Source organism: Chinchilla lanigera, unplaced genomic scaffold, assembly GCF_000276665.1.
Source record: "Chinchilla lanigera isolate Chin_1 unplaced genomic scaffold, ChiLan1.0 scaffold00002, whole genome shotgun sequence".
In the NCBI taxonomy this organism is placed as follows: Eukaryota; Metazoa; Chordata; class Mammalia; order Rodentia; family Chinchillidae; genus Chinchilla; species Chinchilla lanigera.
This window is the reverse complement of record NW_004955403.1, coordinates 56,592,258-56,614,697: the sequence shown is the minus strand read 5'-3', so window position 1 is coordinate 56,614,697 and position 22,440 is coordinate 56,592,258. Positions and strand designations below refer to the sequence as shown.

Genomic DNA, 22,440 nt, shown 5'->3' with positions numbered 1-22,440 from the left:
TGGTGCATGAATTAGGTCTCAATAAACCAACAAAGCTATAGAAAATTTAAGAAGTAATTTCAAGTAAAGCAAACTTACAACTGAGAACACAACCAAGAGGTAAATTGTGAGGATATGGCAACAGCAAACACAGAATAGCCACGTCTGTCCGGTGCCAGGAAGAGGACACACAGATACACCACTGTGGGCACCATACTGTTCAGGCTGGCTTCGCTCTGGGGGCAGCGTCTATGCAGCAGGCAGGAAGGCAGGGCTGTGCCCTAGTCAGCTGAGACCTGTGATGGTCGGGGCGGCTTCCTGTTTGTGTCAGACCAGAAACAACTGCACCTGGGACCCTGATGTATACCACTCCCCTGCTTAGGCGGGGTGCAGAAATCACCTGCTCGTTGACAGGTGGAGCTGTTTCCTCTCTGTCACAAACCTGGTGAACTAGAAAATCAGGGCTGAAAGGAACCCGCCTCCATCTCTAACTGTGGGCTGTAAGTTGACCTTTAAGTAAGTCATTGCTGGGAGCCGGGACCGTGAGATCTATGTACACGAGCAGGTGGTTAGGCTTCGTTTCCCAGCTCACCTTGCGCACCCTGTGTACACAGGTGCTCTCCTCTTTGCAGGTCCCATAAGTCCTCCCGTGGGGTCCCTCTGAAGGCTTCAGCCCCTGGAGCACTGTCCCCTCGCCTCTTGGGTCCCAGGGCTCAGCCGGGCTGGGGCACGCTAAGCTGCTACTGTAGCTAATGGCAGTGGCCTTCAAAACACAGCTCTCTTGAGGAGCAGGATTTGTGTCATGGCAGAGTCCAGCCAGTGAGATGCTTGGTGTTTGCCCTGTCCTTTCTCTGTGGACAAGAAGGAATCCACTGCTCTGCCAGCCCATCTCACCCACAGATCCAGAGGCAGCTTCCGCCCCTCGGGCCCTGGGACCAACTTGAGCTGGAGCCCACTCCTGCATGCCCGCTGCTCCTCTCCTTCCACCTCTGCACGTGCTCTTTGTGCAGATGAATCTCAGGCTTCTCCCTTTTAAAACTGAAATTCTTAGCATGATCCCCGCATTTCTTTGCCCAGTGACTCTGATCCTTTTTGTTTCCCATGTAGCTCAGGGTACAGGAGCCACTGAACACTGCTTGGTCTGTTCATGTGCTTAGCAGTAACTTACATTCAGGTTAAATGAAAACACCTAACAACACCTGCTGTAGCTTGGACACGATGCGTATCTATTGCATGAGCAGTAAATGACACAACAGTACACTTTTATCCAAAAGCGTGAATATTGTCTCTTCTGTTTTGAAATGGAACTCAATGAAGACACAAAGCACCAATTATACATGTGTTAACTCTTAAAAATGTCCACAGAAACTTTAATCATCCAGAAGTATTACAAAGAAGGAAAACTGTATCTTTAGAGGAGTTTTGCGTTCAATATTTATCATTTACCTGTCTGTCTCTCTATGTCTCTATATCTATCCATCTGGCTATCTATCGTCTATCTTCTGACTATTTATTTGGTGCTATGCATTGAATCCAGGGCCTCACAAATGCTAAGCATACAGTCTCCCACTGTGCTATGCTCTGGGGTCCTGCAGTCAGATTTTAGATGCTGGATCTGTCACGGGAATTTAGAAAAGCTACTCAACCTACACATCTCCTTCCTAATGTAAAATAGGGATAGTAATTTTCATTCAGGACTGTTAAAAGTTTTTCATAATATATGTAAAAATTTGTTACAATGAATTTGCTTTCTAAATATTTGTAACTATGTGTGATTACAATTTTCCCTAAGAAGTATTTTTAAAAACCCTGTGGGAAAAAAAATTCTACATTTCCCAGTGAAATTAAATTAATGGTGCCAGCAAGATATCTCTAGACCACTCTGAATTTATCCTGCCTCTTTAATTTAAGAAGCATTTACATTGAAAAAATTCTCAGTGCAACTGTAGCATGACACACTCTGGCATGCCATGAAAACCAGAGGCTGCTGTTATGCACAGCTACCTAGCAAGGTAAAAACTCAATAAATTTGAACAGAGATGAAAGAAATAGAATCCACCACTCTCTGACAAAGAAGCAAGGTGAGTGTGTGGAATAAAGCCAGTCTTTTCAGCACACTGTGCTGGGCTGCAGCAGGTGAAGATCCACAAGTAAAGAAAAGAAAAGGGGAGGTGAACAAAATCAAACCAAAGAACACAGACATCTAGGTAAGACCTTGCACTCTGCACAAAACTTAACCCAGAATGGATCACATCTCTAAATCAAAATGCAAGCTATAAAATTTTTAGGAAAAAATCCCCCAAATGAGATGATCTCAGTTGGTGATGACATGTACAAAGCAAAGGCATGACAGATATACACAGTGAAAGGTTGGGCTATGTTAAGATGAAACATGTTCTGTAACAGGCACTCCCAAGAGTGAGATGCTGGTCAAAGGCAGGAGAAGGTTTGCAAAATACTAACAGTCACGCAAAAGAGGGAAAGAACTCTTCAAACTCAACAGCAAAAAAAAGTCATAAAACCCAATTAAGAACAGGCAAAAGACTGGACAGACATTTTTGCAAGGAGGGACAAGAGATGGTCCATAAATGCACACAAAGATGTGTGCCACGAACCACTGGCTGCCTCTGCACGCCTCAGAGACTAGAAGAACCCAGAAGAGTGCTGTGGGTGAGTGAGCACGATGAGCCATAGGCAGGGAACCAGCGGGTGCCAGGAAGGCAGAATGTTTAGCCACCTCAGAAGACAGTTGGCAGATTCCTAAAATGCCACAAACACCCTCACCACGTGACCCAGCATCGTTCCTTGGTATTTACCAGGGCGTTGAAGATTTCTGTCCACACCAAAACCTGTGCTTGGAAAAGGTTGTGGCAGCGTTGTTCACAGTTATCAAACTAGGAAGCCCCGGAGATGTCCCTCAGTGGGTGGGTGCGGGCAGCGTTACGTGTGGGAAATGGCACATCCTGCACCGTCAGGAGCCAATGAGCGAGGGCGGCAGAAACGCGGGAGGCTGAGCACTTGTTCCAGGGAAGAGAAGGCAAAGGGAGAGGCCATAGACTGTGCTTCAGCTGCGGGGCACCCTGGGAAGTGCAGCTCCGGAAACAAAGCAAAGATCGGGGGTTTCCAGGGCAGGGGCTCAAAGCCACCCTAAAACAGTAAGTTAATAAAAATTAAGATGAAAAAAGAAGACCAAGAGAAACAAAACAAACAAAAAGAACTAATGTCTAGTTGATTTACCCTACAGGTGCAATAAAATGTGAAGGCTGAAACGAGCAAGAATGTTAGTGAAATCAAAACTGTAGTGTTCTCAAACAGAATCTGCAAATGGATGCCCTTGCCCCAAAATACCTGATTTCCCTTAAGAAATGCTGAGGAACAAAAAACAAGATGGAGCGACTCGAACTGTCCTGTATGCTAAGCATCATGTTAATAAAGTAAATTCCAGCTAATCTCTTCACTGATTGAATATTAATGTGAAAATCATGAGAAATAAAAGATTTATTTTGCCATAATTAGAATTTATCCTACATGCAGAAGAGAATAATGGATTATTTGCTCATCTGTTTTCCAGCAGATAAAAGAAAATTATTATTTTGAAATTTAATAATACTAGAGAAAATAAAGTCATGTATTTAGCCCATCATTTGCACTAAGAAAGGGAGTGGAAACAGAACTGCGAGCTATTCTTTCAAAAATAATGTTTGAATATACTGTTTTAAGTAAATAACATGTAATACAAAACTAAAATTAGGTTAAAATAGTTATAGAAAATTTTAAATGGATGGTAGACAATCATAGGTATAGTGGAGCACTTTCTTTATTCCCAGCACTTGAGAGGCTGAGGCAGCAGGATCTCCCACAGTTTGAGACCAACCTGGACTTCATAGTGAGTTCAAGTCCAGCCTGAACTACAGAGTGAGACTCTCTGTCAAAACAAAACAAAACAAAACTGCAAACACAAACAAAAAGAAATACACAAAAGCCAAACCAGAATAAAACAAAAAAAAAAAAATGGGCCTGAAGGGCAATAATAGGCATGTTTGATCTAAAGGAATAAAAACAGCTGAAAGTTATTCTAAGCACACCAAATTTGACAATCTGGGTTAAGGATCAAAAACTTTGTCAATGTATTTTAGTGCTTTTCTACCCCACAAAAATTACTTCTGCCACCAAGTGCACTTGATACTCTTCTATTTATTTGCAATCACTTCAGTATTACACACAAAACATCCTTTTTCAACAAGTGGATTAAATACATGTAATCACCTTTCCAATGTGAGACGCTCGCAGGACTCGTAGAAGACCCACCAGGAGCAAACTTGCACAGAAAAGCAGGAGAATGGTTTTTTTGGATGAGTGAGAGTGTGGAATACTTTATATGTATTTCTGAACTTGAATTTTTTACTTAAAGTTGTGATTTTCCATGATGAAAGCATCTTATTTGGATGCTGTGTAGTTTATGCTATTTTACGTGCTTTTCAAGCTGACAGCTCAAGCTGGGGAGAAGACAGTTTAAATAAGCAAGTGAAACCCTTGGAAGAATTCTAATAATTAGTGCAACACACAGTCCTCACAAAACATGGTATTTTCCATCTCTGAGCACTTTACTAATTATTCAATTTATTCATCTTAGCTGATCTCCCATGCTGCCATGTACTTTCACAAATCTTAAAGCAAGATCTCTTTGTTTCTTCTACCATTCAGCTCTTCTCTCATCTATTTCTCTGTGAAAATAAACACCTCGAGCTCCAGGGCTGTGACCAGACACATCCCAAAACAAGTAATCACTCGCTGCAATTAAGTTATCTGACTTAATCCAATTAGCACGCTCAGTAAAACACGGTGAGAATTTTTCTAAGTTAAAAATTACTCTTATATGTCCCTAATGATGTACCTACGTCTTGTTCACTTTGTAGATAAAACACAAAGTCAGTGAGAGAAACAGAAGTGTCCATTTCAATCCCCAGATTTTGGGACAAACTAGAACTTAAAGATTGACACTATTAAAACAATTGTAGGAATTCTTCAAATATATGTCCTTCACTCTTTATCCCTTGGGCTACATATTTCATGCCATAGATAAAAATCCCTTCTTCTTGGGTGTACGCTTTTATGGACACGGGCCTCTGGGTGAGAGCGCTTAGAGCACTGCCCTGGTGGCTCTGCAGGCTGAGCACAAGCGCTGTGACCTCAGACACCAGGGCTGTAACCTTAGTCGCCTGCTTCTCTGGGCCAGCAGGCTCCATGACTGCGGCTACCTTCCTCTTGTGTGGTTATCAGGTTCTCTTGATGGCACACTTGGTTTTGTAGGCCCAACATTGCTACCTTCTCCTGATTTCAAGAGAAATCCAAATCTATAGTTTTTTGGTTTTAATTTGTTTTAGATTAAAATCTCTCTGTTAGATGAGAGCTTTGTCCCTCCTAATGCACTTTGAAAAAAGGAGGGAAGACAAGGAGGCTGGGAGGAAAAATTGCCCACTACGTTCTTGACAGTGTTTGGTATCCAGAATGTAGAAAACACGCTCAAAGATGAACAAGAAGAAGTAATTCAAACCCCAAATGGACCACACTCATGAGTTACAATTTCACTGGGATCATCACCCAGGAAATGCAAATTAAGACCATCAACATGACAAAACATCAGTTCCCACACATCAGAATGACTAAATTTAAAATCAAGTGACCACCCTAAATGCTGGTAAGTTTGTTGAGAAACTGTATTACACATGCTTTGCTGATAGCAACGTAAAATGGTGCGTCCTCCGTGAAAGCTAATATGGTAATTTCTCTTAAAAAATAAACTGCGATAATCCTATGACTTGAATATTACATTCCCGTGGATCTATGAAGAAACAAAAACATATGGGATGCAAAGCCCTGTACACAAATGATTTTACCCAGTGATCCAACCCAGCAGTTTCAATAGGTCAATGATTAAAAAGACTAGCACATATCTATTCCCTGGGCTGTTGGTCCGTTACAAAAAGGACCTTTAGATTGGTGAGGTGATTTTTACAGCCTCAAAGAATTGTGTTGAGTGACAGCACCAGTCACAAAACCTGTATCCTCTGTAATTCCATTTGTGTGGCGTTCTTGAAATAATAAGAGCACAGGGGTGAGGAAGAGGTGGTATAGTCAGGCAGAGGAGAAGGTGGCTACAGAGTGGCACACTCCGGAGAGAGGCCAGAAGATCTGATCAGAAAGGGGCAAGAATGACAGCACACGTGCGTGCAGAGTGAGGGGAGCACTTCCAGGGGAAGTCGTGGCCATGTGTCACCACTGATTTACCGCAAGGCTTTTTAAAAATTTAAACATTCATCTTAATTTTCAATCCTGTCTCTTATCTCTGCAGTTGTACAGAACCACACACGCTTAGGCACACACAGAAAGAAGTGCATCTGAACAAGCCCTGTGGATGGTTCCCACATCAGTTTTCCAGTTTTGATGTTAATTTATCAGTATACAAGATGCTGCCATTCAAGGAAACTGGCTAAAGGGTACAAAAATTCCTCACAAAATTTCCTTTTGCTATTTCTTGTGACTCTATAATAGCTTTGAAATAAAACATTGGGAAGAGATTTGGGTAATTATTTAGCATGTTTTGAATATACTGGATGTCCTTGTGCTTGTGGCTTGGAACAAGTGATAACCTTCAGAGAGGGTCACCTGTGGTGCTGGAGCTTCCAGCTTACCTGGCAGAGTCACCTGAGCCCTCCTAGGCACCACGATGAGCATTCTACCTATGACTTCCCCATGACCCATCAGGGCCGTTTCCTGTTCCTGCTGAGTAAATCATCACACAGCACCTGCACCGCTCCTCATGTCTCCCACCCTACAGAACACACCACACTTCCCTTAAAATTAGCTGCGAATAATCAACATAGTCACTAAGTGGTCAAGTGTGAGCTGATTTAACACAAGGCTTCTCATAAGTAAGACAGAATGATCAAGTCTGGATAAAGTGATTCCTCCCTGGTAAAAAGTTTCAATTTTATGATTCTGCAATTCATATGCAGTCCAGTAAAAGAAACTTATATGAACATATTTTCAGTTCTTGCTTTACACCTTTAAAATGTGCCCTAAATAAAATGATGGGGCTTTAGGGATTTGTGTTTTTTCTCAATATCCCTCATTCAGCTGAGTATGTTTTGATTTGTAAATCCAGTCTTCTTATCTACCTTGATATTCAGGCTTATTGATTTATCTTGCTGACTTAGTTTCCTTGTATATAAAGTGGAAAGATCTAATTTAATTGATACAGAAGCTACAATGATTAATTAGCTTGGTCTTCAGAGTTTCCCACTGAAGTTACTAACAAAGGTTTGATTGTATAAGATGATTCAATTACCTCTTGGCTCAACTACTGGAATTATTTCCACTGCATCAATGCCAAAGACCAGTAATCCCATAGTCTTCTGTGGCTTCTGAATTTTTCTTATTCATTTATATAGGAAGATCCAGTTATGATATTTTGTGCAGTGTGACAAAAGCCTGCATGATATGTTGAAGCTTCTGAAGAAATAAGCCATGGAGACTGGAAGATGTACACTGTTCTTTCAGGCCTGTAAAATCTCTAGGTTTTCCGCATTTGTTCTGTGAAGCAAGAGAACACAGTCCCCGTCATTCTGCAGTGACTTGTTTCCCTTAGTTAATCAATTACACTCTGTAATTGTGGCTGAAACCATGGAGGAAGCGTTTCACTTTCTGTGTGTGTGGATGGCTTAGCAGCAAGGCAAGGCCCACCCCGTGCCACACACAGCAGCTGACAAGGTTTCTCTTCCCCGAGAGCCACTAGAGAGTGGCCCTTTTCCCAGGAAGACCATCTTAGTGTTCTAGAAGCTATTTCAGCTTCTGCAGTGCCTAAGGTCTATATGGAAACTGCACAACTCACTGACTTCACTTATGACGCACTATATACAAGCTAGCGTACTTGTGCTATACAGGGTGGGTTTTTGGTGAAAAATATTTTTAACAGTTGCAAAACTCCCTATTACTACGGTTTATAGAACATAATAGGTTGGGGCAGTTATTACTCTAGTTTGATTAAACCTTTACACAACTGTCAAAGGCTGAGGAAGCTGCTCTCCTTGTGTGGAAATCTCATCCAGTGGATCTGAAGCTCTGCGTGCTAAGAACACGGCTCCTGTAACTCCAGCCTCACCTTTCTCTAAAGCCAGAGGACAAATCACACCAGTCTAGTACTATTCAGATACTTTGAAGGTGACTAGGACAGGAATGGTGTAAAAACCTCACCCTGAAGATGAGAGGCATTCCTAACAATGAGCATCACGTCTCTGATAATGTCACTAGGAAACAAAATGTGATTTTCCTAATGAGGAGAGCAAATTATCCTAGTGATTGAAAATTGTTCACATGAGGACTAACAGAACAATATGTCAGGTTGCCAGGGAAACGGAGGCCTGATGCAATCCCTTGCTGGAGATGAGGGCTGAAGTGAAGTTCAGAGCATAAGCTGCGCCTCAGTGTCATTGAGCTGGTCCTGTGGGGAGACGTGAGTGACGTCCGTACTCTGCATGCCCTCTGTCGGTAGCCCTGTGGCATTGGTCACCAGACTCAGTAGGGCCTTGCTCCACCTCCTTTCACATCCTCACCGCATCCTTCACACCGGCCTCCTTGGCCAACTGGGCACATGGGAAACGCTCCAGTGTCCCTGGGACCCTCAGGCAACCTTCCTAAGGGCATGCACAGTCCAACAAACAGGCTCCTTTGGTAGTGCTGTGGGAGGTGACTTGGTTATTACAGTGTGTTTCCTGTAGAGGAGAGCCCAGAATCCCGACTGGCAATGACCGTGGTGCCCGTGACAGATGCGGACATGAAGCAATCTATTCCTCCCCGTTCTAAGGCCTCCTTCTGTGAGGAGGCTGCAGCGGTCCAAAGAGGCCTGCTTTGCATTGTCATTGATGGGTTATTTGATTTTATGTGCGTCTTTCATAGTCTGTGCATGGTTTCAAGAATAGGTGTATTTCCTGTTCATCACTACCTCGCAAATGTGTGCAAACGCAACATTGAAAGGGTCAGCCTCGAAGAGCCTGGCAAAGAGGGTTTGGCTACGTGACTTGCCTGGGACCTAGTTAGGACTGCTTTGTGTGGTCTTGCTCTATGGATTCCTGTATTTGCTGAATTATTCTATGTATAAATGAAGATCATGAGTTTCTCTTTTAATAAGCCTTCAAAAAATGTTGCTATCTTTGTGCCTTAATGTTCGTGTGACATACATGCATATACGTTTCTGGGCATGTATTTACTGGGACTGTGGAACAATGGTGGAAGATAGTCCTCCCTGGGGAGGAAATGGCTTTGAGTCATCTGCCCCTGGATGCCCTGGAGGTGTGAGGTTGCCACCAGAAAGAAGATATAAATGCAAAGAACTTATGACAGAAAGCCTGAGACCACCTGGACACACCCTGCTCTATCCCCCAGCTACCACGCTCCACCCTCCGCCCTGCATTCCTAGTGACTGTGCAGCAGCTGTTCCCTCTCTGGAAGAACCAGGAGCCTAAATAACAAGGGCATTCATGAAGCTCAGGTTCTGCTGGGGCGGGACACAAGCATGAGTAAGATGTATGTGTGTGCACAAGGCTCACAAATAGGTATTTGTTAGGAAAAGTGAGCAAAATAGAGTGGGTGGCTGGAGAAGATGAATGTTGTGGAGGGACAAGGAACATGGGATTCAGAGCATCCAGGGAAAGCCCAGGGATGAGGAACAGGGAGAAACATCCAAAGGAAGAGAGGGAGGGAGCCCCCTTGGGAGTCTGTTGCAGACTGAGGAGAAAGGAGAGCATTGGGAGGGCCCTGCGTCCTCAGGAGCAGCCCTGCAGCTAGGGGCCAGAGCAAGAAGAGAGGGGAGGAGTCTGGGATCCTGGCGGGCTGGGGAAGAGTTTGGAGCTCTCTGTCTGCGCTGGGAAGGCTGGGGAGGCTAGGTCAGAGGGATGGCATGGTTCACAGGCCCTCTGGCTGCAGAGTGGGGCCAGTCTAAGTGGACAGGCAGGGGCAGGGCAACGGAGGAGCTTGCCGGATTAGCCCAGGGAAGGAGTGTGGTGGTGGAGGGAGAGAGGAGTGGCTGGTTTGGGGTGAAGGTTGGGAGGTGTCAGGGTCGCTGCTGCATTCAGGTCTGCATCCCACATTGGTGTGGTAGTCTTTCTCCAGCATGGGAGAGTGAGGGGCCTGCCTAGGAGACCTCCACGTGATGCTCCTGCAGAGCCAGGGGCAGCTGGAAACGGAAGCTCTGGATCAGAGTCCTGAGGAACAAACCGAGGCTCCCATTCCACTCCAGAAATGGATGACGTGAAGATCACTCTCCAAAGGGGAGTTCTGTTTGCTTTCTCATCTCCCAGGGTAACCGTAGGAGTGGGAATTCACGGTTTCTTCTCTCTTTCCTCTTAGCTTTTGCAAATCCCTCACTCTGAAGACAGGATCCAAGTCAGACACTCTTTTCGATTCAACCTGATTGCTGGGGATTAGGATGCTAAGCCCACAGGCTCCTCTGAGAGAGAGAAACAATGCAGGACATAAAAGTAGGCCCGTTTATTTTTAGTGCATTGCAATTTAAATATGAGGGAATATTACCCACTAGTATATTTTATTTGTTCTTTCATTACTTCAAACTGAAGGAATTAAAACTACGGAAACAGAAATTACAGTTACAGAGGGATAAATACAGCACAACCCAGGATAGATGTAAAAATCTTTCCCAGTGGGACATTTCAGAGAATGGATTACCCAGCCCCTGCCATTCCATGAAGGTACCACGCATGTTCTACGCCTGTGTTTGCATCCTTAGCTGCAGGAAATAGCTGAGTCTTTGCTTTCGCAGTAGGGCTTTAAAGACAGAACTGCAAACTTTAAAATGTGCCCTTCCACATCTTTATGTCCACGCCAAAGGGAAAGCGAGCAGCAAATGGAACCACGGAGCGTCCTTATAAAAGACAGCCTTTGATGAATTGCCTTACATTATCGGACCGTCTGCATGGAAACTTGGAAATAATATTATTATGCTTCAGGTATTTATTTCAATGTAGAAAAAATATTGATTGCCCACAGAAACAAAGGCAGGGGGAGACACTGCTGGGAGGAGGGGGCTCTGGGGACGTGGATTTCATTACATTCTACAGTTATTTTTCCCAAGGGCCATTAAGACAATGCGTTTGATAGCTTGATTTCCCTCCATTGCAAATGCCAGTGTATTAAACGATTCTGGACAGACTGCCCCTTGGACTTGAATAAGGTAGATACTTTTAAAGCCACTGGGTGTTTGTCTCTCTACCTGCAAATATTATGTCCTTTCTCCTAGGAAGCACTTATGTTTGTTTTCTCGGAAGTAACACATTTCCATCCATCCTGGGGCTGACCTGAGAAGGCTCATGTTCAAATCTAGTGTCATACAAAATAGCTTAATCCATTTTGGAGACAGGATAGAACTCTTGCTAGTACCAAATGAATAATTTAGGTATTATCATAATTATCATTATGAATCAGTGTGTGTCCAGACTAAGGCGGACCCAGCTCTGCCTAAATGTCCCTCTGGCACGTCCGATTGATCTGATATTGGGGCTGGTATTGATTTAAGATTAGGGCTTCGCCTGGTGTCTATGTCTACATCGACCTTTACATCATTGCGACCATAAAACATGATTTCCATTTTACTGTGACCAGTAACTCCCTCTCCGCAGAGCGTCCTAAAGCACAGCCGACAGTAGGGGGTGACACAGCAGTGTTTGGATGAGGAGCTCTTCTTCCTGCCTCACCTGCTCGGGAATTTCTAGCCTCTTTGAGTCTGGCTCCATTCAAAGTTCAAAAGTTGATTTCTGAGGTGGGCAGAGGGGGAACCTTGAGACAAGATGTGCAGTTGGGGCTTGGGGGCTGCAGCCCCATCTCAGGGTTGAGGCCACCTGTCTGTCCCCCAAGTACCCTAGGCAGGGCCATCGAACACTACCGGGTCACTGTGCACAAGCGCAGAGGCACTGAGATGGGGACACCGAGAGTGCAGAGCTGGCCCACACTGCTAGGTTTATTCGCTTGAGCTGTGTGAGGCGCAGCCTCCTGCAGGTGGGTGAGTTGAGCACACACTCATCAGGCACAGCTGGCTGAGGGTGGGGGTCAGGTGCTGTCTGCCACCTTGTTCCTCTGTGATATAGGGCAGCGGGGTGATCAAAAACATCCAGAGCCAGTGTACCCCCATACAGGGACCATGGAGCAGGACCACGGGTTCCCCGGGGCAGAGGGCACAGCAGGGAGACAAGGTGGCCCAGCAGAGCATCGGTCTGAGAAGGAGCAGGGTACACACAAAAGACCACACCGGAAGACAGCACCTGGGCTTTGAGGTAGAACCTGTGTCCCTGGTCAGTGGGACAAGGATCCTCCAGCAAGGCTGCAAGGAGACATGCACAGTCAAGAGGACACAGTTGGCATGGTGCAAAACCAGGGGACAGCAGAGACCAGAAGTCAGGAAAGGGCCACAGAAGAAGTTGCCACCGAGTGTATGGGCAGAGGGCCCTGGTGGCCCAGAAGCAAGATGACCTTGCAGAGGTACCCTGAGGATGTCCCCACAGCTAAGCAATGTAAGAGGTGTCAGGTAGACACCAGAAGACGTGGGGAGGGCAGCACCAGGGCTGTCAGGTCCGTGGCTGTCTGTGGAAGGGTTTCGGCAGTGCCGGGAAGATCTTCCACTCAATCAGCAGATGACGCAGCTCCTCATGGGGACAGGACAGGGCCCCGGCTCCTATTTCAAGCATCTGCCTGCATGGGGCGTGTGGGGGTGCTGTACAGTGTGCAGGGCACTGAAGCCCAGGCCCCGGCGGTGCCAGGAGGACAGGAAAGGGAGCCCTGCCAGGTTCAGTGGGCAGAGGAAGGACAGACTTGAGGCGCATTGGGGCTGGTGGTCAACGCGACATTTCCCCGCAGCAGTGTTGCACAAGCTAGTGATTCCCCAGCCCCAGGGGGTCTGAAGGCAGCAGAGAGGAGAGGGAATGGGAGAGCAGTTTGTGCAGTCACCATTCCTCACAGCAAAACACCCGCTTTCCCCTTTCACCTCACACCCGTCCTGCAGAGAGGGAACGTGGACTTACAGACGGAGTTCTTGTGGCTGCTGTCCTTGCTGGGGAGCATCTTGACTCCTCTTGACTTCAGCTCAATTGCCTTTTTCACTGGAAGAAAAAAAGCAAACCGTGAGCAGGAGACTCGAAGATCAGACGCCACACTGCAGCCTCCTGAAATCCCAGCCCTGGGCTCTGCCCTGGTGAGCACAGCCCTGCTCTGCGGGCTCAAGGAGAAAAAGCACAGGAGCACCACAGCGAAAAGTGGCCAAAGGCAGGCTGTCAAGCAGCAAGATCGTGTCTCACACAGCACCGGGTGCTGTCACCTTGCACACCCACACCTGGTCCCCATGGGGAGCCAAGCATTCACACACCACTGTCACTCTTGTCTCCCGGGCTATGCAGGCAGGGGGCTGTCTCCACCTGTCCCTGTCCACAGTGACCTGTTTCCTTACTTTTTTTGTCCACAGAAACTTCAGATAAAATGCAAGTTGCTCATTCATTTAGTCCTGTATTCACTCAATTACTTAAAGTTTTGCAAATGCACGGTGATGGGCAGCCATTGTGTGCGGACCTCCTTCCAGCAGCCCTAGATGAACCGTGGGACAACACTAGACTTTCCAGACCTTTGAGCTGCAGGCCAGGGAGGGAACACACTGCCCTGGTGAGAGCCCACAGAACTAAGAGCATCTTGCTTTTCTAGGGCCTGCATCAGACACACATAGATGTGGAGAAAAGAGGAGAGGAGAAGAGGGGAGGGGAGAAGTGAGGAGGGAAGAGGGAGGAGAGGGGAGGGGAGAAGGGAGGGAAAAAATGAAAAACCAAAGGAAAGGAGCAGAGTCCTAGGGGGAGTGGTGAACTGCGCTCCTGCTCCTCTCTCCTCTTGCTTCGGGCTCCATCAGAGTTTCTCGCCTTCCTCTCACCATTCTATCTGGGTCTGGGTTCTGGTTTTGAATTTGTTTGTCCTGGAGGAGCCAGGCGAGGCAAAGACAGGTTACCCTGAGTCTGTGTCTCCCTGTGATTGCTCTAGCTCTCCGCTTTGGTCTGGGGACACGGGCCGCTCAGCTGCAGCTGTGGCAACTCCCACCCAGTGCCCAGGACCCAAAACTCGCCCTCCTCCCCACTGTGCCAGTGCCCACCCCTCACCGCACTCCAGGAAGCCCTGCTTCAGCCTCTGCCCCCAGAGGAGGAGTGCATGGATCCTGGATCCGGACTCTGAATACACTGAATGGAAGTAATGCTCTGATCACACTTACGTGTGTAAGACATCTGGAAGCAAAGATGATCATCAGAAAGGTACAGAGAAAGATCAGCTACTGACATTTTTTTTCACATTCTTCAGAGGTAATAGAGTGAAAGGATACAACCCACCCTTTCCCACCATTCGCCTAGAAAGCAGGACTTTAAATATGAAATACAAAGCAATCCACTGGCATTGGTGTGGACAGCTGTTTTCTGTGTCCAAGGCCCCACTGGAGGAAACCTCTCCAAAGGAGGGAATTCATGGGAAGGTGCAGCACAAGCAGCCTGCTGGTATGTGAGGAGGATTGGGAGCAATGTAGAGGAATCTGTCACAGTGAGGAGGCCCGGGTGACAGGTGTAGCTCAACCATGGTAGTCTAGCACTAATGTGAGATCGGTCCCGAGGCCCAGAGCATGAGGCTGTGCCATGTCTGAAGCAAGTTTGCTGAGCTGCACCTGTGGGTGTGAGCTGGGTTGCTAGGACAGCAGGTGCTGTGTTCTTAGATTATTGTCAGAGCACTGGACACTGCATTCTTCGTTTATCTTCAGAGCACTGGACATTGGAATCAAAGGTTATTGTCAGAGCACTGAATACTGGATTCTTAGGTTATTATCAGAGCCCTGGACACTAGATTTTTAAGTTATCATCAGAGCACTGGGCACTCGATTCTTAGGTTATTATCAGAGCCCTGGACACTAGATTTTTAGGTTATCATCAGAGCACTAGGCATTAGATTCTTAGGTTATTATCAGAGCCCTGGACACTAGATTTTTAGGTTATCATCAGAGCACTGGGCATTGGATTCTTAGGTTATAGTCAGAGCATTGGAGATTGGACTCTTAGATTATTATTGGTGCATTGGAGGTTGGATTCTTAGATTATCATCACAGCATTGGACATTGGAATCTTAGATCATTATCAAAGTATTGGATGCTGTATATGTAAAATATTATCAGAGCGGTAGATGTTGAATCATTAGACTATTACCAGAGTATTTGATTTTGGAATCTAAAATTATTGTCAGAGTTGGATGATGAACTCTTACATAATCATTAATGTAGTCGACATCAAATTCTTAGATTTTAATAATTGACATTGGATTATTTTCCAGAATGTTCCTTCTCATGGAGTTCCCTTGGTTGAATAAGTCCATGAGTTCACTGGCGTATAGACCTGATACTTACTTCCTTCTTAGATAAGCCAAGTAACCTGGCCTCAGACAGAGGATGCTGCCCCTGTTTAATCTAGCCATGAAATCTGTCCAGCCACCTACAGGGTATAAATCTCAACGGTCAAATCTTTCCACACAAATGTGAGTCCTGGGTGCATTTACTAGGTTGGTGGAGGAAGTAAGAGGGTGAAGGGCTTTGTGGGCATTGCAGAGCTCTTCCCAGCTGGTTTGGGAATGAGGAAGTTGGAATGCAGGGTTACATGGCTCACATGAGTCCTTATGGTCAGAGGCATAAGCATGTCCTGGGCTTCTGGCTATGGAGGACATGGGGTCCAGCCACTCGGGGTTCCTTCAGGGAAGTCAGGAGGTACCCATGGGTGGCTGTTCTCCAAGCTGAGCCCCAGAGAGCAGCTCTACCTAGTACCATGATTGTAAGAACGACCTTGCCCAAGACTAACCAGAGGAAGCCAGAGAAGCCCACAGAGGGGGACCACTGATCATGGTCTCAGCTCCAAGCACTCATGGTCACCAAGGCTTTGCCAACCTCTGTCAGGGCCAACTTGTCCCCAGCAAGACTGCCCCCACCTCCCCAGCAAGCATGGACCCACTCAGTGGGTGAAGCACACCCAGCCCACTCATGTCCACTCAGGGGCCACCTGCGGGAGAAGGCACCAGCACCGGCTGTCTTTCCTACCGTCTCACCCTGTGAGCTTTCCTTCTGCCTTTCCCCACTGTGCTGAACAGCACAGAAAAGAGCCCGAGAGTGGGGCTCTGCCCGCTGTGATCCTCCTGTTGGCTGCATGCTGGGGTCTCCCCTGGGTGATGGCCCTGGAATGATGCTTTCGTCTGACCTGGAAATGCCTTGGTGTGTGTCTCCCATTGTCCCATTCCCTGTACTGCAATAACTTTATCTTGAAGATACTCAGGAGACAGCAGATGAATGCACAATAAACAACAAACGGGAGAATCGATGGGAGATAATACAGAGCATAAAGCTCAAAGCAAATGTCACCCAATATAAACAGGTAGAACAAATACAATTTGAGTCACTCAGAGACTGAGAAGAAAGGCTGAGGAGCCCTCGAGTGCCACGAAGGTGTGGGACACGCTGGGCCCGACAGTTTGATGAACTAACAAATTCCATGATTTCGCACATAAAGTAAGTTCCGTGAAGCTAAAATTTCATAAGGGAGACTTTAATGTACTCGTTTCTCAATAAGATGGTATCTGTCCTCTGTGGGCTCCCATTCTCCAAGTAGCAGCCCATTTCATGTCCTCGCAGCCTCTCCCTGGGCAACACTGCTTCCTGGGGGTGATCCTCAGAGCGGAAGTGTCACCAGCGCCTCCTCCATCTGCCACTGCATGGGCCCTTCCTTGCCTCACCTCCCTGAAGGGTTCTCTTGTCCTCTGTCCAGAGACTTCCTCCTGCTCTTTTTCTCCCCCTTTACCTCCTCCCCCTCTCTTTTCCTTCTCCCCCTCCTCCTCTCTCTTCTCTTGCCTCCTACCCATCCTGTCTCTCCTCTCTTCCATGCCCCTCAGGGATGGGCAGAGAGGGTTCTTGCAGAATGACCTCAGAAGTGGAGGCAAAGCCTGGGCTGCAGGATGTAGGAGAGATGACTCCCTGCCCGGCTCCTCTAATGGCCTGCACTGGTGGTACTCTGGATCCTACAGTAAATGATAAAAATCCTCTGCATTGATGACAGTGGTGATTCTCAGGTTTAATCTCAGATGTACCTGGTCAGAATATCCAAGCTTCCATTATTTTCAGCACAACTAATGAAGTTTCTTTTGTTTAGCCTTAAATTTGCTTCATTTTCTGCTCATTAGCTTAGGCTTTTTCTTCCTTCCTTTTTGCTTTTCTTAATCAAAATGGAAGGTTCTATACTCTGCCTTCTCTGTTTTGAATCAGTATATATTTGCAATACATCACGATTCCATTTATTTTGGGGAATTTGTATTCTATATCTATGTATCCATCTCCCATCCATGTACATGACCCTGTGACCATTTTCCATCCCTTTTCCCCATCTACCCTTCTTCTCGTTCCTTTGGATCCTTCCCTGTACCCACAAGGTCTACTTGGTGTCATTTCAGGGTGCACGAAAGTTAAGTTGGAGACGTCAGAGCTAAAACAAGGCCTCAGTAATTCAAAGTCAGCTTCAGTAGCTGCAGCAGGGCCCTGGGGGTGCTGAGATGCGTCGGTCAGAAGGCACAGAATCTCAGTTTGGCTAGTGGTACTGATTTGAAGAGATCTGCAGCACAAGATAAGCATGACAGTCACCAAGCGTGACAGTTACTGCTGCGCGTGCGTGAAAGTAGCCCAAGAGTTGTATTTAAGCTTTCTTATCACAAATAGATCTGCAAGGTAGAAACAAAACAAAGCAAAGCAATAGCCCCTTCAAATAGATATAATCAATGCCCTTTCCTGTAACATTTAGGACAGTGAGAATTTCTGGGGAAGTATTTTCCTTTAAGGGTAGAAAATATTGAAAAGTATAACAAAAACTATACATAAGGAATACTTTTTCTTGTGTTTTATCATTTTTCTTTTGTTTAATGTCAGCTGCTTCTGCCGTAATTGCATACTGAGTAGCTGAAGCATACTTTCTTTAGATGGTCTAGAAATGTGAGGAAACTCCTGCTACACTGGGAGGACAAAGGTTCCTTGCTGTTGTTTGCAAAATGTCAGTGAGAGCTGATTACAGCTGCTTCACCTCAGAGATGCAGCCTCTCCCTGAGAGGACCCCTCAACCCCTCTGCCCTCCATCAAGCCTGCCTCACGTGGCCTGGGCTCTGCTGGTCCAGAGGCTATCTCGGCTGCTCCTGAGGATGCTGCCTTTGCAGAAAATGCAGGAAACCATCCTGCCTCTGCTGGCCCACCCTGTGACCTCTGGAGCCAAATGACTCACTTTGCATCTAAGCCATGCCACTCCTACAATGGGAAGCTCAAAACACTTCAGGTAAGTGAATAAAATGCAACTGCTTCAAACATACTTAGTTTACTGACTGTAAGGACAGAAGCTACTGAGAATCCTCACAAGCAAAACAGGAAATTGCTTCAAATCTACACACCCTTGACAGTTTAAAGTAAAATTCAGGGTTTGAAATTAATGAATTAAAAGTAAATATCCTGTTTATTTGATTTATTAACTAAGAGGATGGTTATAATTTTATGAAAGATTCTCTAGCTGGCAATTCCATTTAAATGATATATCAAATGAATATTCATTTTTACTTATGACAATCACAGTGAAATCCTTGGAAATCTGTAGAGTTACAAGGATGATAGGTATATGTATGTAAAGCATGTATATATTTAAACATACTGTAAAATATGTGAAATACTGGCAGGTAACCTATATAAATTAGTCTGTCATCTGTCTCATCATTAGAAATTATCTTGTTCCATAAGAGCTTTTATTTTCTAACAAGATTTGTCTTGCAATTATTTTACCAATAAGAGTTATAAGATTTTATAAGCAATTACATTCTATGAACTACCAATTTTCCACATGTATGTTGTTCTTTTACATAGTCACAGAAAATGTGATTTATTTAAAATTCCATTTTTTCCATTCATTTAGTATTGAATTATGATAAATGGCATTTTCAGATATTGGTTGCAGGCATTTTTGGCAAGATTTGTTTCCTTTATTATTGGAAAATAGAAACTAAATTTCTTCTGAAACATTTCGGAGTCCTTTAGGTGAGATTCAAGGATGACTTTCCTCTGTTCCTGATGATTTGCTGGTTGATTCTGCAGGAGTCATCTCAAGCGCTTCCAAAGCAGAGAGCAGACAGGGGAGTGGGCCAGGGAGCGGGGTGGGCAGGGACAGGACAGTGAGCAGTGGAATGTCACCAGCAGGGTGCCACCCCATCTGCAGCTATGCACGGTCATCACGAGGACCCCAGCTTCCCACAGAGACTTGGAGTGCCTCTACCTGTGCCTTGGGGCCCCAGTTCCTCGTGAGAACAGTTCTGCCCTTCTTTCTGTTCCTGCCCCGGGACGAGCTTAGCTGTCCTGGCAAGCAGGTTTACAGAAGTGTCCAGTTTGGCAGAGGCTGCGTCCCTGAAGTCGAGAGAGCTAAGCTCCTGGTCCGCTTCTGAGCTTTTCTGAAACCATGGCTGTGCCGACCATGGCCACTGTCAGGGCTCCATGGCCCCCCTGCACTCTTGCTGCAGGACAGCCTTGGGGGACCGGGGCTGCGGGCACATGCGTGGCCCTTCGTCCTGTACCGGCCTGGGTGACCCTGAGCCTTGGGTCGGGCAGCGCAGCACTTTGCTCTCGTGTCTGTGGCAGTGCTGCCGAAACCCAGAAGTGCAGGGGGGCCTTTGCCCAGCACACAACGCTGGGCCCCAGGCTGCTCTGGTGTGGCCCATGTCTGCCTGCTGAATCTGCAGGGTCATTTTGGCTACTCCCACTTACAAAACTTCTCTGGGAAAGAGTAGCCACAGTGCACTGGCCTCAGCTCCTGGGAAGCCTGCCTGGTGGTTGTTCAGATCCGGGGACTGACCCCCTGCCAGCTTAGCGTCAGGCTCTGTGCTGTGCACACAGGACGGAAACTGTGGCCGTGCATCAATCGGAGTGCGTCTCCATCCCTAAGCAATGCCTGTCTACACCACACAGCAGACTGCGGGAAACCTTCAGGAAATCCTGGGGAAGTAAAATAGCAGTGCACCTCTTGCCAGAGATGGCAGTGGATGAGCAAGACACTGCATACACGGTGGGAATTCTGTGCCACCCGGCACTTGGACAGCACAGGGCATCATCTTGCAGAATGGCCGATGGCTGTGCTGAGCCCATGGGATGCACGAAAGACACAGGGCTGACTTCTGTTCCTCGTGCCTATCCAGGCTTACTCTGTCTAACCCATGCGTCTCCTAATGGGAAAAGCCTCCTGCTTGCACGGTGCGGGCTTTAGATTTAGCTGTGGGTCTCATGGGTGTCCGAGTTCTCTTTAGACTGTCATCTGGCAGGTGAGCGTGGTCCTGGACACAGGCTCCTCAGCTGTTTAGTGAAGATAGTCATTCCCTGCCTCACAGAGCTACTGAGGAGACAGAGAGGTAGCAAATAAAGGCCCCTAGGTCTGTGCACGGAGGTCACAAAGTGCTGGGGAAACATCCTGTGGAAAGGACGGTCTCTCCCGTCCAGGCTCCTCATTGAGAGAAGGAGCACGCGGAGCTTCTTTGTCATCATTTCCCTCCAAGCTTCACCACATTCACAAACTGGAAAGAAAACAAATCTTCCAGACAGGCTCACGAGGGATTTAGGACCAGGGCTTGTCATCCGCTTGTCCAAAGAGAGCTGGCACCTGTCGTGCAGGTGGGTGACCTCCATGGAAGAAGGGAGGGGAGGGCACCGAGGGAGCTCCTGTTCCTTCCAGCCCCGCCTGGCCGCCTCCTCCTCTGCGATGGTCGGACAGGACGGAGGACGGCACAGCCTCCTGTGAACGCTGCGTGAGCGTGCGGCAGGGATCATGCCCTTTCAGTCCTACAGAAGCTGGTAACAGCCGACCCAACACAGCGCTTCCTCTCTGCACCGCCCTGCCGGCCCCTCCCAGCCCCCACAGTGGCAGCGTTGACCTTCTCCGACAGGGATGCATTCCACAGCAGGGGACAGCACGTGGCCCTGGCAGCCCCAGCTTTTATTCTTTCATGAAAAGAAGAAGAGCTCATTCATCCTCCCTCACCCAGGGAGAGGCTCAGAGGAGGCCTGGCAGGAGGCATCAGGGAGCTCTATTTCACAGGTGAGACTGTCCAGCCTCAGTAACCCACCCCATTCAGAGTGCCCCTGGAGATCTGAGTGGCTGACACTGTGCCCTAGAACACCGGGAGGACCAGGTAGCGCTGGAAACACCCACTTCTCTCTCCAGCCTCCGCCTGATGTCAAAGCAGTGCTGTTTCATTTGTGACACAGTCATTTTTCTTGTCTGGTGAGCAGCACGGGCCCTGGGGAGGAGATGGATGGGCTGGGGTGGCACAGGCCGGTGCTCGGTGCCGGGCTCCCTGCATCCTCTCAGATGTTCACGAGGACCACAGCCCGGATGCCTGCTGCTGTCCTGCCCGTACTGGCACTGGACAGTTCCTGGTATTCCAGCCTACAGTACGGGAGGCAAGTGTTCTCTGAGGAGATACTAAATTCTGACTTCCAATGATGTTCTCATTTTCTACTTGCTTCCTCCTTCCCTGTGTTTTCTTTAGTTATTCTATTTTGTTAAAAGCATTATTTTTACTAACACCCCCTCCCCAGTGTTTTTGGAAAAGCTTCATTAATTTCATTAAATGACATGTTAAATCAAAATTAATGGAGCGAGAAAAAAAGGAACAAAACTGTAAATTTTTTACGGGAGAATAATAAAATCTCTCCCTGAATGCATAGCCATCAGAAGCTGTTCTGGAGAAATTAATTACAGGACATTTTCTGAGGGGAGAAATAGGAACAGCCACTGCAAGTCCTCGCATGGGCGGGAAGGGCTCACTACCCTGAGCTGGGGTGCCAGCCCCTCTGGGGAGCCCTGTCCACCCAGACAGCTTGTGATTTCCCAACAAACTGACAGAGGGACAAAGCCAACACCAGCAAGCCCTGGAAAAGGAAAGGAGCTGAAGACGTGGGTGTGCTTGTGGCGGTGGGGATAGCAAATGGCGCAGCTGCTATGGAAAACAGTGTCGAATTTCTAGAAAACTGAAAACGGAAGCTGCATAGGACCCTGTAGTCCTACTCCGGGGTTTAGATCCGGAGATGGCGAGCAGGTGTGCCAGGGGCTCCTTGGACACCTATGTTTAGCGCAGCACGGCTCATGTTACAGTGTGGCAGAATGCGGCTATGCACAGCAGAATATTACTGAGCCTTAAAAAGGAAGGCGCGTCGGAGGTGTGCTGTGCTGTTGCGAGACCTTGGATGTTTCCTCATAGCCCCTGTGCTAATGGCTGTCTCCAGTCTGGCACTGTTACGACGAGATGCAGACTCTAAGAGGAAGGACCGGCAGGAGCAGGAAT

The 22,440-nt window shown here is 47.0% G+C and overlaps 1 protein-coding gene across 1 annotated transcript in view; it reads right to left on the bottom strand.

Moving 5' to 3' along the window:
• The window catches only part of Csmd1 (CUB and Sushi multiple domains 1), a 1,292,092-nt gene that overhangs the window by 487,289 nt on the left and 782,363 nt on the right, over positions 1-22,440 (bottom strand). Inside the window, exon 7 of the mRNA XM_005373917.1 lies at positions 13,065-13,142. Within this exon, the coding sequence (XP_005373974.1) occupies positions 13,065-13,142 (78 nt within the window). The remainder of the gene's footprint in view (positions 1-13,064; positions 13,143-22,440) is intronic.